This window comes from Coffea eugenioides, chromosome 10, assembly GCF_003713205.1.
Source record: "Coffea eugenioides isolate CCC68of chromosome 10, Ceug_1.0, whole genome shotgun sequence".
In the NCBI taxonomy this organism is placed as follows: Eukaryota; Viridiplantae; Streptophyta; class Magnoliopsida; order Gentianales; family Rubiaceae; genus Coffea; species Coffea eugenioides.
In genome coordinates, this window is record NC_040044.1 from 32,823,716 (window position 1) to 32,839,845 (window position 16,130).

The following is a 16,130-nucleotide window of genomic DNA, read 5'->3' on the forward strand; positions in this document are numbered from 1 at the left end:
TTCTTAATCTTTTGCCCTTTCTCCCTGTCTTCTTCCCCCCCTTTGGCATCTTTCCGCTTCCATTCTCGACCTCCAATTCTCCTCCAGCCTGTCCGATGGGACTCCAATTCCAGGCTGGACGATGACTACAAACAATGGTCTCCTGTATTTGTAACATATAATTTGGTTTTTTACATCTTGGTCGTCTCAGTGTCCTCTTCTTATAATAATTAGTCATATTGATGGCATTTGCAGGCCTAAATTTACACAAATATGTTTGTAGTTTGTATTGAGATCCATTCTCCTCAAGAAAGCTGCTGCAAGACATCAATTGCAGGAGAATCTATTTCAGTGGCTTGTCATTCTCCATGTGGTGGCTCATTTTTGTTTCCAAAATTTCTCTTATCAGAACCACTCTTGCTATATTGCAGTTCAACTTTGGTCATTGACTGTTGGAAGTTTGAGAATATAGTAAGATCCTGAAATATTGAGTAGTGTTGTTACAAGATGCCAGTGATAAATAAAGCTTGATTTTGTATGTTAAAATTTGTGAAATTCTTTGACATAACACTACATGAATACAACTAATTGAATTTGCACAATCAATCTAGCTTTTTCAAAACTAGATGGGAGCATAAATCTTATCTAGCAAACTCTTTAATTTGTCTGAAAACTAGAGTATGATATTTTAAACCCTTATGGGGAAAACTTCCACTACGGCATTCACTTAACTCCTGTTGCATATCCCATCCACAAAGTTTAACTGCATGGCAGATTGGCATTTATCCCTAAGTGAAGGATTATGATAATGTAATGTGACACCAAATAAAAGTCACATACTACAGTCTACAGCAGCTTTAGCAAGCAGAGATCAAACCAATCGTAGCGTGTCTGTTGTTCTAGATCCACTTGTTAAACACAAGAACAGTCAAATTACCAATATGTTACTATTAGTTTCAGATGGATATGGTACAGCCTAATTCTTTGGCAGCAGTACTAAGAAACTGAGTAGGCATTCCAGTTGCAAGTAAGCTATGAGCTTCCCATGTTAAACACTTCTCAATATCAGTTTGCCAGTTGACATTGCCTACACTTAAGTACTGATAAGCAGGGCCATGAATGCCATTTTTGTCCACTTTTTTCCCACTAGCTTTTAGTGAACCAGCATACAGAATTGCACGAAGAACTGATGTGCTAAGAGCCCGAACATGAGCGCTTGGATGAGAGAGACAGCGCACTGTCGCTGGTAATCGGCACTGCAAATTAGCAACCAAACAATTGTACTAGATGTGTCAGTTTGCAATCAACCTATCAAATTGTTTGATAAACAAAATGAAATCTCTGATGCCTAATGATGTTCACTTCTCCTTGCAAAAATGAGACTTAATTTATGTCGCATGGCATACAGAAATCCTCATTAAATTTTAATGTAAATCACACTATGTTTCTAGTAGCAGCACTAAAGAATGCTGTTTACATGGGTCTATTACCTTCAATAGGTTCAAAAGGCCATCGGCCACAGCCAATCCGGATTCTCCCCACTCGAGTACAGGTTGGACCGCTCTAGCAGTTGTTTCGAGGAGCTTTTTCATTGTTAGAGAATGCAAATGAGCAAATACAGGAAATTAGTCAGTAAACAGTGTGTGTATATACATACAATGTGGGATGTATTTAGACCCGTTAGCATATACAATGTTAGTGTATGATAGATTTACCCATTAAAAAAACAATTTTTTTTCTTTTGCGGAAAAAGATCAATACTTTCATTCATAATTTCAAACAAGCATATATGGAAAAGATTAGGAAAGAGCAAAATTGAACATTCAAATTTAGCAATTCAAAAGTCTTTACAATTTTAAAGAAAAAAAAAAGACAGCTGCTCATTCAAATAATTAGAATCAGCTACCTCCAGTTGCGGTAAAGTGCATGCTTCTCCATCAACGAGCATCCCATCTGTGGCGCGTAACAGGAGGTCTGAAGCACTGGATAGAATTACCAATGATTCAGGAGTATCATGATTTCTCATTAGCTCCACAATCACTTTTACAATGCGTTGATTGATCCTCCACATCTTCTGACCAAGATCATCATCTTTGGCAATCCACGGTTGCAGTTCCCTCTCCGCCTGACAAAGCCAACAAAGCAAAGAAAGTGACTAAACATTTAAAGCAATCTAATAAGATAAACACTGAGGTTTGCTTCGATGAGAACTGCAACTTTATAATATTCTGTTATGAAAATAATTTTTTTTTTTAAAAAGGAAAAAGGAAGAAATAAAACATAGCATGTGGTTATCTTCCAGAAAAAACTTCTGACAGATTATCTTTTTTCAACTCTCAATTGAAAGAAATGCATTTTTTGTAAACACCAACTAGCTATAGGAGAGTTCAAATATAATTTGCATGAGATTCAAGTAAAACAAAATCTAGACCTGGAGAACAACTGCTGTTGCAGCTTTTGCTGGTGAAGCTGCTACCACATTGCATAATGCATCAACAACCTGTAGTCACCCATGAAAACCTCAGTTAACGCTAATCACCTTATAGCTACTAAATTAGACGCTGTCTAAAGCATATACTTTACCATAACATCCCAGATTAAACCTTCTTTTTTTTCAATAGGCATGAGTAAATCTTGCAAAAAGAAGTCATAACTTGATCAATTAAGGAAACAGCGAACAAAGTTGCATAAGAGGCCCTTAAAGTAATCTGACGGGATATGATTTCTAATATTCCAGCAACAGATGCAGATAAAGGAATTCTCTTTTCATAATACTAGTTCTTCAAAATTGAAAGCAGTATAACACTTCCAGCATTAGAAGCACCATATTCATAGCCAAAAATGTCAAGCAGAGCAAGAATGATATTCCCGAGTGCCTAGCATAACATAGGTTGCAAAAGACACCTCCTAAACCTCTATAGGAGCAAGAATGGTATTCCTGGTGCCTAGCATAACATAGGTTGCAAAAAATGCCTCCTAAACCCCTAAAAGAAGCCTTTTTTTTATTTTACCCAAGATGACCATCTAGAGGTAAGATGTACTTGAAGGCAGTTTCTAAATAAGATAATTAATTTAATGACATCAATAATAATGCTTTTATAAATTTGGTTTGCTATATGATACTTCTAGAAAATACTTTGACCAACTTTATAAACAAATCAATGTGGTAGCACAAGTAACTGGATGCCCTATAATACGTAATTACCTGCCTCCATCCTTGTTGGGCAGAAGTGCTTTCTGCACTTGGTTGTATTTCAGGTGATGCAATCAATTTGTGCCAGAGCAATGAAACAACCGAAAAACACAGTTCTTGCTTTTCAGCTAGTACTGACCTCAAAAGAACTTGGGCACTACAACTGAATCCTATGTGCCTGTCCATTGTCAGAAAGTTGGCCAAGTCAGAGGCATCTGTTGGAAAACTAGCAATTCCTTTGCCTGCCATACACTTGGCAACATCTTTACACTGGGTATCCTTAAGCTTAAGTGAAACTTTTGAATGAGGCAACTCCATGCATTGTTGAGTGGATGCCTCCCCAGGTTTTGAACAGCTACAGCTTGAGCACTTACTGTATTCTTTTCCATGGAAACATGACGAAGTTTCCTTCCACAGTGGCGCATGTATTAGATGTGCTTCCAATGGTTCAGCCTTGTTTACAATGGATGCAACAGCTTTGCTGTGGATATCTATGAGGTTAAAAAGTGAAGATGCCCTGGAGTGTATTTCATTGTCCCACTTGCATCTCATCAAGATTGAAAGACCATGCATGCAAGCCTTTGACCTCCTAAACAGATCAGAAACATGAGCTGCAACCATTGCAGCAGCAACAATCTCATTTGAGCTATAACTCCAAGAGGTGCCAACAGAAGATGGTTTCAGAGAGAAAAGTGCCTCAAGAATTGCCAATATCCTACGGGTATGACAAACTGCAGAGTCAACACTACCTTTTAACTCACTGGATAGTTCACTTATTTTTGCAGGCTTAGCCACATCCTGTATGTTCTTAGGGTCTGAATGATTAGTCCCTCTGGAAAGCAGAGGGAAGAGTTGAAGTTCGCATGATAGAGCACATACAGCAGCAAGGACATAAGAATCAAATGCGGCAACGGGTCCTTGTTTTTTCATCTTCTTTGTTCGTACTTCTATATGCTTTCCATTGGCCACTTGCAAATCTTCACCAACTTCGTCAGAAGGAACGTAATCTTCACCCTTTGCTCTCTTGTTACCCTTCGGTTGAGCTTCATGACTGACACATACTGTCAAAACTACAAACAGAAGGCGAGAGGCAAGTTCTACAGATGCACATGACTCCAGAAATAGTGAATGTACCATTGTGCGAAGCTCTGCCACTGCAAGATTTTTAGAGGCAGAGCCAAACACATATCTTGTTTTTCTAATTTGTTCCCTTGATGACTCAGGTGGAAATGTTCTCTGGAGAATTGCTTCAACAGTAGCAACAAATATTTTCATGAGACAGGTTTCAGAAGGACTACCACGTGGAAGATACTCAAGAACTTTAAGCAAGGGTATGTACAAGTTCCATGACAAAATGGGAGGCTGCAGAGGTGTTGCAACTATAATTTCAGGAAGATCAACAGCAGAAGAACTTAATGGTATCAAGCCATATGCAGCTTCCCATATGGTACATATCCTCCATTCAACCTCAGGACCATGGGCACAAAGCATTGATGCAATGCCTTGGGCAGTTGCTTCGACAGTGGCTTCTGCTCCAGGTATTTTTTTCTGATAGAAATTTAAAGAATTATGCATATTGAACTATAGTTAATAGAAAACATGGTACAGGGTAGTGAAGCAAACCAGAATGAAAGCCATAGAGTATTTGTCAAGCATCATTGCCCAAAATTTACCTGCTTTCTTTCACGTGAAATGTAGCCAACAGTAGGCCCATGTTGCACTTCTATCCCTTCAACTTGTCGTAGTGGTGGGAAGAGTAAAGCAGGCTGTGAAAGTACTCGGAAGAGTAAAGCAGCAGCAGCATCTGCAGCAATTCCTGCTCTCATTGACATTGCAATCCCAATTGCACGTAGGAAATGCAAATGCATCCAATTCCTTGGTAGCTTCACCAATAAAAGAATAGCTCAGACCTTTTAACGCTATATATCAACAGCTCTATATATGAATATACCTCTTAAGTACAGAAAATTTAACTTGCAAGTTAGTTATGAGAAAAGAGAGAAATTATAATTCATCACATCCAGTGTATAGTTGTTTAGCATTAGAACATAGATGACAGGAAGCACTCTTCTCTATAGTCAGTAAAGAGAGCAATTTGATAAATTGACTTCAGTGCATTGCTTGACAGCATTACTGCACATTTAGGATCAAAGGCCTAGAGTTAAGCATCTCGAAAAAAGAGAGAAAAAAGGTGTACTATACTGATGCTTTTAGGCAATTGAAAAAAAACGAAATTGTTTGGCAGGAAAAGAAAAGAAAAGAGTTTCATGGAGGAAAAACAAAAATTGGTCAACTATACATAGTGGAACAAAAACTAGTGTGCTTCTTCGTGCTCATGGCCCAAAGATTATCCTAATTTTCAGGGATTTTAAAAGCACTTTGAAATACACCTTATTCAACAAGTTGATGACAACCAGCACATATAAATGAAAAAAGACCATAGAGATTCAGCATACCCTCATTCCAGATGCATATTCCTCTGCTGCCCGTAACAGTTCCACTAGCTGAACAGCAGCATCGAGTGCATCTGGGGCCCATGATGGAGGAGCTTCCAAAAGTCCAAGTAGAAGTCTCTGCGTTGCACTTGGACTAGCAATGGCATAATACCTAATGCAAAGAAGGAATTAACAACTCCACTGGAATTCTTTTCTACAACAAAAATCATTTAGAAATTACCTATGAAAGAGTCGTGCATAAGGCTCAAGAGCTGGAAGCCCAGCAACAAGATGTTCATCCATTGCTGTTGTAGGGGGTGGAAGCAGAAGTGCAGGAACAGCAGCAGCAGTTAAGGTAGCAGTCTCATAACGAGCTACTTCCTCATCACAGACACTTAATATAACACCAGCACCATTAGCAACTGCCCACCTCGGGGTTGATGGCATTAGTTGGGGATGCTTTCCAGATCCACGAGAAGAAACTAAATAGAAGATATAATTGAGTGATTGTCATTATTGCCAAATATATATATAAAAAAAAAAGTCTGCATAGATAATGGTAACTAGCATATAAATAAGATACAAGATGAGCTATTCAAAATTTTAATCTGAAAAACTTTCACTGTTGGTATGTTGAAATGAAGCTTTTATCACAATCCAAAACAATAAAAAGAAAGATCTTCACTCCATGTGGTATTTGAAGGCCAACATTGAAGCCACCAATGCTCAAAGCTCTCAAGCACCCTTTGTTACAGTTATTTCTATGAAGAGTTCCAAACTGTAGATCTATCTTATTTTCTAAAAAGTAGAATGCTCTCAGCAGGTCAGTATTTGGATAAATTTATGAAATAAAATATTTCTGAAAATATTATCTTTGCCACATGAGCTTATGTTTAGCCTAACACTTCACAAGAGACATGCATAATTACTGAACCTCAATTGTAAAATCCATATATTAAAACCCAGTGTAGATAAAACGCCAATCAAAGACAAACAATTTTATCAATCTTTTTCAGGTTACATATACAGGGATGCAAGGTCGGCTTTCTATAGTCTAAGATAATTCTCAATTCAACTTCAGCCACTTTTTGTTAGTTGAGAGAGAACTTTCTAGGCTCAAATCATTCAATCTCGTGATGAATGGAAATTAGACCACTTTGGTGTTAGTGCCATGCGGGAGCTTTAAAGAGCAATTGTACAAACTGGCAAGAAATGAAGTTTTTGCACCCCTCACTGCTTGTGTTGCATATGCACTTAAAAACCAGACCACATGGTAGATTAGTTGATTCAGGCTTATGTAGCTATTGTGTCATGTTCCTTGATTACCCAGTTTGTATTATAAAATTCCTCAAAAGCAAGTTAAAACACTGACAGGGACATCTGTTTAAGAAATAGAGCTCCAGACACAATGTCTTTAGAGAAATAGTATTAGCTTGGGCGGTCAACCGAAGCTTTTGGAGCTCTGACAGACAGAAAAGTTGTTTAAAAAAAAAAAAAAGGATTTCAGGTTAGCAAGTGAAAATACATGAATCACTAGAACACATAGATGACTGCATCAACTCACTGTTTCGCAATTTCTCATCCAATTATGAAATCTCACATGGATTGTGTTGATAGGCATACTAAATATTGCAAATCAGCTTCCATATACACTGCCAAAGGTGACTAAATTATAAGGCTAAAAAATAACTATGCACTTACAGAAGCACAGGCAGAATGTAAGGCCAAGAAATAGGATCAGAAAGTTTCGCTTGCTAATACACCCAGAAGTTACTAATGCCCTAACTTATTCAGTCTTTTTGATGACCATGCATGTTAAAATCCTAACAACATTGCACAGATCAAATCAATAAACTTTTTAATTTGCTAGTGTCCAATTAATAAAATCCATACACTGAAAGAAATACTATAATTTATCTACCAGCCAAAAAATCCATTGAACTGATCAAACAAATAAATTTTTTAAGTTTACACACTTATGAAGTTGCTTTATATTTGTATATTCTAATTTAAGGTTAAACATAGTATTGGACCTTAAAAGTTTTTCTTTGAGTTGATACTCTGAGTTGACAAATCTCATATGATTTTTTGACAAACATTGAATTGACTTGAAGTCTTATAACAGCTTTTGTCATAAGCTCAGAAAACGATCTAAATCAATCGATCCTTGTTGCACACATATCAATAGACAGTTTCACATGAGTTATCAACTTTATTTTTTCTGCCAGAACCAAATAAGCTAGTATGACTCTAAAACTGTTGGTAATATTTGATTAATTGTCAAATTAAAAGTACTTTAAAACTCTTCCCACAGTCAACAGAAGGGAGTCACGTCTAGGACTCCAAAACATGAACTCATTCCATAATTGAAATCCACTAACCTGTTGAAGGTGGCTTGAGTTCTCCAGCTGCATATTTCCCCATAACACCACCACACCTATTGTCAGTCAAGTGTTTCCAATGTCAGGAACACAAAAGCAAGTTATAAACAGACGTAGAATTGCTATGTACTACACAGATATCCTATATGGTGAGAAATTGATTTTGTTTCTTTTGATACAAGTGGTTCTTGAAACACCAAGATTTTCAACCAGCATACAATAACAGACTTCCAATAAATGGTTGTCATTCACGCATGTACAAATTTTAATCATCTTAGGTTTATGCTGGCTAATAAACCCACTAAAACCAGAACTGCATTGCTTAATCGCAATATAAACCGTCCAATGAGCAAGAGATAGAAGACATGAGAGAAAGTGTGGATAACAAAAGTAAGTAAACTATCTCCAGAGGACCAAAACCCAGCGAATTGACACTGCTAAATCCTGTTCCTGCCTAAAAGATTTACTCCCTACATATGACAATGAGAAGAAACAAACATCCAACCCTTTGTTATGACATCACATAAAAGTGTTAAAAATAATACAATACAAACTTCACCAACAAGACTCAAAAAATATCTTCTAAATCAGTTTTGGGTCACCATGCATTGGGTCCCACTTTTCCTAATGAGGAAAAGAACGAAAATGAAGAAGAAAATAAAAGAAAACCAAAGAAAGGAATTACATTTGTACACTAAAGAAGCGAATATCAATAAGTCAGTGGTGGGATGCACCGAGATTATGAATCAACTATCAACCACATAGACAAGAATACAAAGAGGCATCTAAAAATCACATGAAATAAAAAAATAAAAATAAAAATAAAAAAACAGTTTACTTGGTCTGGTTTTCTCTGCTTCCCTTAATAACCGAAGTGTGCCCATTTGAAGATTTTTAGTTTGCAAAGGTTGTAAAACCATGCAAATGAATGGCAAAGAAGTAGGAACACCAAGTTTCTACATGAACACTAATCAGCATAACTAATAACTAATAACAGCATCTCTAGTTTACTTAAGGAGAATTAGAATGTTTTCATGCAGCTACAGAACTTACCAACGGAAGTAGTCACTTCTGATACCTAAGGGAGCAGCAAGCAATATATCAGTAATCCAGGGAGACAATGGCCTCAGGGGTTTCCTGTCATGTTGTGAAGAAGATAAGCTCGGTTCTCCATCTGCATATTTGCTAGTGGAAACATGTTTGCCACTGTTGTTTCTATCTGCATCACTGTCATTATTCTCAACCTTGTAAACTGGACGGTTATAATGAGTTAGGATTCGCAAAATCTCTCCACATGCAAGAGCCCATTGTTCAGAGTACTCATTCTGTAATTTCAGATTTAAAATCATCAGGATTATGCATCCTCAAATATCAGAACACAGGAAGCCTTAGCAGGTAACAAGTACGAAATTATTTCCAAAATTTAATCAGGAAACTTCAAGAGAATCTATATTTTTAAATTTACACAGTAATCGAAATACCTCACTGCTTGGGCAGACCAGGGAAATGAAAGAAGCAAAAGGAGGGCAATTCTTATCATACTCCAGCAAACCATCGATAATGCATGATATAATTGGAAGAATGACAGCATGCCCATGCTCCGGATGGTGAAGTACAAAAGTTGCTGCAGAGCAAAGAGCAAAGACCCAGCATTTATGTTGCACAAGCAATAAAAGAATCTTTAGATTCTAGGAATGATAACATGCATTAATGACCTACAATCCTATATAACCAGTACCTAGTACATCATCAAAAAGTCGATTTTCTTCAGATGGATATCGATTCCGGATCAACTGCAAACCAACAACAGCTAAATTTTAGAAACATCTACAGCAAGTTCACTAAGTTATTGTCACTTTCTGGATAACAATGCAGAGTGGAGAAAAACTATCAACTTTCTTCTGACAGTTTTTCTCAATCAATAGGTCATCAAAGTTAAAGGCAACAGAAATTACCTCCGCTATATCCTCAGGAAATGCTTCCGATGTAAACTGACCAAAGTACTCAACATAAGCAGTAATTTGAGCCTAGAAAGAGGGATAGAGCTTGAACTAATGAGCAACAATAAAAAGGAAAGTAGAGCAGCCAAATGTTTATTTAGAGAAAACATCAAGGCAATTAAAAAAATTATTCCAATAAATGAAGTTTCAGCTCTACATTTCAACATGAAGACACAAGAAGCAAATAGATTTTACACCGATTGACATAATGAATCTTAACAAATTAAGAAAAGTACATGCTGTGACATCATCTGATTTATTTTAGCTTAATCTTAAGGTGTAACCTGTCATACCTAACCAGCTTAAGATCCCTGTAAACTTGATTATGATAAGTAATTCCCATTCATTGATTTAGTTGTTTACATCTACAACTAATGTCCCACCCTCTCATTGTTGGAGAACTACCCTAGGCAAAATTGCATGGCTTAATTATTTGTGTTCTTAAGCATCACATCCGAAGTATCCACACATAATTGTACTAAATTCTAGCCACACAAGCCAATACATATCAGCGTCACATGACTACGAGAAGTGAATGGTATATGGCTTAAAACAGCTTCACTTTCTACTCGTTGATCATCAAGTTTACATCAAAGCAAAAGAACTTTTGTCCTCATGAAAAGTAAGATAGTAATTTCAACACTCTTCATAGTCATAACAATTCCCTTCTGACAATCTTCTTTAAGATCAGTTCAGTTGTAAAGTTTTAACAATGATGCTAACTACATGTACAAGAATCCACTTGTTGACTTCTATTTTAGCTAGTTAACGTGCTGTTTGACCCTTCTAAAAGGAACTGCACGAGCCAACTCATGAGAAATATGCTCGGGAAAAACCTCCACAAATTGAAACCAAACGCAGGACCCAGCCCCTGATTTCAGATTCAAAGCATTTAAAACTGGTGTAACCCACTGTTAACAATAGAATTTATGATAAAACTAATTGTTTGAATGTTAAAACTCCAAATCCAGGTCAGCATCTCCATACTGGAAAATCATGTCCAAAAAAGGGAGAAATTAATACTAGCAATCATTATACTCCATTGTAGTGGTTGCTTACTTAAGCATTGTCTCTTCCTGGATTTAAAGTCTAAGTCTCATTAGATCCATCAATTACTATAAATTGTGGTGAGAAATTTAATATGTGCTTGTATTAGGATATGCATGCACAAGTGTAAAATCATTTTCATATGGACAACTCAATTACTTTTCTATTTAAAAGTAAAGTAGCACCAAGATGGAATCATCTATGGACATGAAAAGTTTTGGATTGTACCAATACACGTTAACAGCAAGGAAAAAAGAACCAAAGATGAATTAAAGGACTAGTTACATCTTACAAAGTTTCTTTTACAAATGATTAGGATTTTGCTATATTTGATCTTATTTATTTTACTCTAGAACCTTTAACATGATCCTCAAATTTGATCAAATTACTTTTCCCCAGTTGCAGGTAACAGATAAACAAGGATTTTTCCTTCATCAAAATCTCATTATTAGTATCAACTGAGGAATATATTAAATCTAAATAGGCCATAAAAAGATGGCTTGCTTGTTTGGGCTCTAGAAAGGACGAATTTTTTCAAGCTTCCATGAGTAAAACAACATGCACCTTCAGAAGCTACAAAATGCAGAATAAGACTTGCTTTTTGTATAGGAAACTCTTCAGAAGGCTAATGCTCATCGAATTTATTAAAAAAAATTACTCTTTACCTTATGTAATTCAGAAACATCTTATTCTATGATTGCCAATTCCATGTGGTTTTGGAGTTAATTCATGAGATCATGGATACAGATATCAATTACAATGGAAACAGTAATAGATTGCAGGAGAAGAAACACAATAGAGTAATGAAATTGACAAGTTCAACACATAAATCAGAAATATCAGAAACATGTCATTTAACTTCTATTGAGCAGCTAGACTTCAGCCAAAGAGAACCAGAGACACATTTTTTATTGAGAACACGGAGGAAAAAAAAACTTGTGTCATGCGTATGCATCTAAAAGGTAATAAAGAAAGGTACATCTCTTTAATACAACAAATCGCACCTTCCTTTGCTCTGCATCATGTGGCGGAGGCCAAAACAATGAGGAGAACTGAAGCCCATCTATCCACCTCTCGCATGAAGCAGCCATATGAGGATCTAGACAGTACTTTCTATACTAAGAAGATGTCATCAAGAAGAACAGCCATAAGCCCCATTACAAGAACTACCAATCAAGTATCAAAAGACAGTAATTCAACATTTCTCTGAAGTTGAAACAGGGGATACTCCAGATCTTTCGTTCAGTTACTTATAGCACTCACTCAGCTTAAGCACCAAGATATCGAAAGCAAGATATTATTTAGCGATAAATTTCTCCAGATGAAATTAATTATAGCCAACTAAAACCCTTATCCCTGCACCAATAATTACCATAGTTAAGCACCATTAAACAGAGTCTTTTACAAGATTAATCAAATTTTCAACAATCAAGAACGAATAAAATCACAAGATAACAGTAGAAGTCCTCTGCATATGGAAGAAGCAAGAGAAATTCTGAAGTAAAAAATATGATAAAAATAAAAATAAATAGAAAAGTAGAAGCAGCATCAGTCCAAGCTGGGAAAGATTTTAAAGTAAAACTTATCATGAAAAAGCAGCAATAAAACTTGGGTTATCTTGCTCCAGCTAAACAAGGATATAATAACAACATTCAGTTTACAAGTTAAATTATGAAACTGAGCACTCCTGAAATTCCAGAAACAATCAGCAATCCACGAGTATCATAATCCTTACCTTGCATATGAAATAAATCCACCCAAAAAAAAGGTAATCTCAAAGAAAAACCACTCCAGGTATCCAGTCCATCAAATACATAAACACATAGCCCACTTATTATCCAAATTACAACTTTTATTTCATATTTTCCACGAAGAACAGAATAACAAAAGCATATAAAAGAAAAGAATATGATTTTCTCATTAGAGAAACTATGAGATTTATGGGGGAAGAAACTTAAACAGGGGTTCATTACAGCATAAACACCCTGCAAAGTACATGATACTCATCCATGCAAACCAAAGATCAAAACTTTGACATCCCTTTCACTTTTCTAACTTTTAACTAAAATCCCATTTCAATTTAGTCCATAAATTCACCAGCCACCAATCATTCAAGTGAAAAAAAATTCAATCTTTAACATTACATAAACACACAAAACAAAGGAATAAAAAATATCTAACAGGAAGACTACACATCAAGTACCTACCTCTTCACAGCTTCTTGGAGTGAAGAATATTCAGCTGGAATTTCACAACAATTCTGTAAATTGAAGGCGAGAGAAGAACCAATTCTCAATAATCTTGTGAAGCTAGAGAGAGTAAAATGGTAAGATTTGTGTTTAGATTTTGGGTGGAGAGAGGCTAGAGAGAGAGTGAAGAGAGAGAGGAGATCTTTAGCTGCTCTCCCTTGGTTGCAAACGTGGCAATGATATTTTCCTCAGGAACTAGAGGGCCATCTGGCAATTGTTATGGGTGGAATTTATGCTATGGTGGAAAGACACTATACATGATGATGGGCTCATAACAAACATGCATGTAGAATTGTACATGATCTAGGTACGATGGAAATATACGTGTCATATGGGAAATTTGCATTTGGACAAGAACCCAAATGTGTGAAATTCCGAAAATGGACGATTGAGAAGAGCAAGATGCCTACTGGGGTATGTGGTGGAATACTTTAATAAAGAAATAAAGAAATTGGTCTGTGGGATCGGCGGTTGCCTGTTGGAGATATTTTTGGGAGCGGTTTTGACCTAAATCAAACACAAGAGCTTTGTTTATTGTCTTCCTATGCAACTTGGTGGCCCCATTAGTACATGGTAGTGCTCCATCATTAATCACCATTTTATTAAATTCTTATTCTTATCTTATACAAGAAAAGAAAATATATAAATATCTATATCTATATAAATTTGAGAAGGGATTTTTAGGAACAAGCCTCCACAAGCCTTCCCACTCTCAACTCTATTTTCCTAGCATTTCACATTTATCTTATTTCGTAAAAAATATCATGAGCACATTACATCCCCACGTTTCCCTCAAATAAGGAGTTAACTTCAACTAACACTCCCACGTCCCCTCAAACAAAAATTTAACTTCCACTTACATTAAAACTCTAACACTCCCACGTTCCTTCAAATAAAAATTTAACTTCCACTTACATTAAAACTGTTTCCACTTACCCGTGCGTCAGATCTATATCCATCTTAACTCCCACTATCTCACTCCCACTATCCCACTATCTTAACTCATATTTTTGTATTTATTTTAATACATAAAAAAGTAGTGAGTTATAATCCACCTTATCACCAATCAATATTCCCACTATCCCACTATCACCTTATCACCAATCAATATTCTCACTATCTCACTCACACTATCCCACTATCTTAATTCATCCTACAATTACTCCTCTCTCTCAGTTTCTTATTTGTTTTAGGTTCTCTATTGATTTTGTAAATGTATTGATTTTGTTTCTTTTGTGAGCAGTAGTGAAAGATATTATGTGCAGAGACTACAGCAGAAATCAACCTTCTTGCGGCCGACTTAATTTTCCAGGTCAGTCCCCTCTGCCTTTTAAGTATGTTTTGCTTTTGCTTTATTTTTTGTCATGAATGATATTGCATTGATTTTCTGATCATCCATTATTTCTGAAAATTTTTTACAAAATCTTATGAACGGTTGTTTGCTTATTGTTACACTGTAAAGCAAAAATAAAAAGGTATTGCTTGCTTTATATAATTGCGGATGGTATAGATTCATGATTGAGGGTTCTACTATTTCTAACATAAATTGTATATTATAAAAATTTATTTGTTTGTATTACTGAAATTTTTTAATTATTTTTTATTGCACATTTATCACATAAAATAGGTGTTACGATAGTTATTTTCATAATTTTATTCCAAAAATGATCGTGCATGAAATAAAAAAAAAGATTTTTTGATAATTAAAAAAAATAATTAAAAATAGTTTATAATTGGAGAAAAATAATTCAGATACTACTAATAACTAAGGCACTATACGCCCATTATTAAAATTGGATTAATTTTTAATTTCGTCAGAAATCCTTTTGGCAAAATTGCATTATAGCCTTTCTTTTCTTTATCAACAATGACAATTACAACTACGTAATTCATCTATCTAACAACAGCACAATTCAACTCATGGAATAAATAGTTCATTGCTTAAAGTACTTAAATGAAAGGTTAGAGTCAAGTCCTACTTAACACCTGCAAGTAATATATTACAATTAGAAAAAAGAAAATGATTCAAGAGGAGCAAAAAACTCACCAAGCCCCTGACATATGTGCAATCGTCAAGGCACTTTTGAGCATTTAAAACTGCATTCCTTAGTTCAGGTAACCACTTCTCTGTAATTGTTTTCATTTGATTACAATGCAATTCTATTAAATTCTATTGATGCTATTTCTATATTAATTATTGTATTTTTTTGGTTAACAGTTCTCATACAATGTATCACTATTTACACATAAAATAAATACATAAACTATTGATTTTTAATTTAATATATATTTTATTTCTAGATCAAAGAAATGAAAAATCTAACTATTCTCAAGATCGCCAGGCATCCACATCACCAATGATTTTGCGTGATCATGGTAAATATACAGTTTCTTATATCATCATACTCATCTTACATACACATTTTTTGGCTGCACTATCTTGCTAAATCAACTATAGATACAATACAATACAATTGTATTACAATTGTTCGATTACAATACAATTGTATTACATTCTATTGATGCTATTTATAGACAACTTAGCAATTTATTTTATAGATTACCAATTACTACATGTACCAAAATATTTTTATATAGGGATTACTTCATTAACTATGGGTGCTAATAACAATTCAATTGGTGCGTATTTTTCATTTGATTATAACACAATTGTATTAAATTCTATTGATGCTATTCTATATTAACTATTGTATTTTTTTGTTAACAATTCTCATACAATTATAAAAAAAATTCTCATACAACTGAAAAAAGACGGTTCTTGAATGATATATACATTCTATTATATTTCAAACTATTGTTAAACAGATATTATATTTTAATTTTAT

At 35.2% G+C, this 16,130-nt stretch overlaps 1 protein-coding gene across 4 annotated transcripts; it reads right to left on the reverse strand.

Annotated features, from left to right (window-relative positions):
- Window positions 1-723: 723 nt before the first annotated feature.
- Window positions 724-13,455, reverse strand: LOC113748882 (protein GIGANTEA). 4 transcript variants are annotated; one of them, XM_027292463.1, is made up of 16 exons: window positions 13,243-13,455; window positions 12,299-12,391; window positions 12,040-12,148; window positions 9,944-10,015; window positions 9,727-9,781; window positions 9,470-9,612; window positions 9,042-9,313; window positions 7,989-8,044; window positions 5,849-6,089; window positions 5,629-5,779; window positions 4,846-5,055; window positions 3,185-4,720; window positions 2,411-2,479; window positions 1,886-2,104; window positions 1,470-1,562; window positions 724-1,235 (listed from the first exon to the last, which is right to left on the reverse strand). In XM_027292463.1, the coding sequence occupies exons 3-16, from the start codon at window positions 12,124-12,126 to the stop codon at window positions 936-938; spliced, it is 3,504 nt and encodes a 1,167-aa protein (XP_027148264.1). In that variant the 5' UTR covers window positions 12,127-12,148; window positions 12,299-12,391; window positions 13,243-13,455; the 3' UTR covers window positions 724-935. The 4 variants fall into 4 exon arrangements, with proteins under 4 accessions (XP_027148264.1, XP_027148263.1, XP_027148266.1 ...); XM_027292462.1 differs by having other exon boundaries at window positions 12,040-12,153; XM_027292465.1 differs by lacking the exon at window positions 12,299-12,391.
- Window positions 13,456-16,130: the final 2,675 nt, after the last annotated feature.

Excerpts from the sequence above, each read along its gene's own strand:
- LOC113748882 (XM_027292465.1), bottom strand. The coding sequence starts at position 12,126 with ATGGCTGCTTCATGCGAGAGGTGGATAGATGGGCTTCAGTTCTCCTCA. Across the intron at positions 2,105-2,410 it reads CAACAGCAGTTGTTCTCCAG|GCGGAGAGGGAACTGCAACC; the intron begins GTCTAGATTTTG and ends TGGCTTTGTCAG. Across the intron at positions 1,563-1,885 it reads GCACTTTACCGCAACTGGAG|CTCCTCGAAACAACTGCTAG; the intron begins GTAGCTGATTCT and ends ACAATGAAAAAG.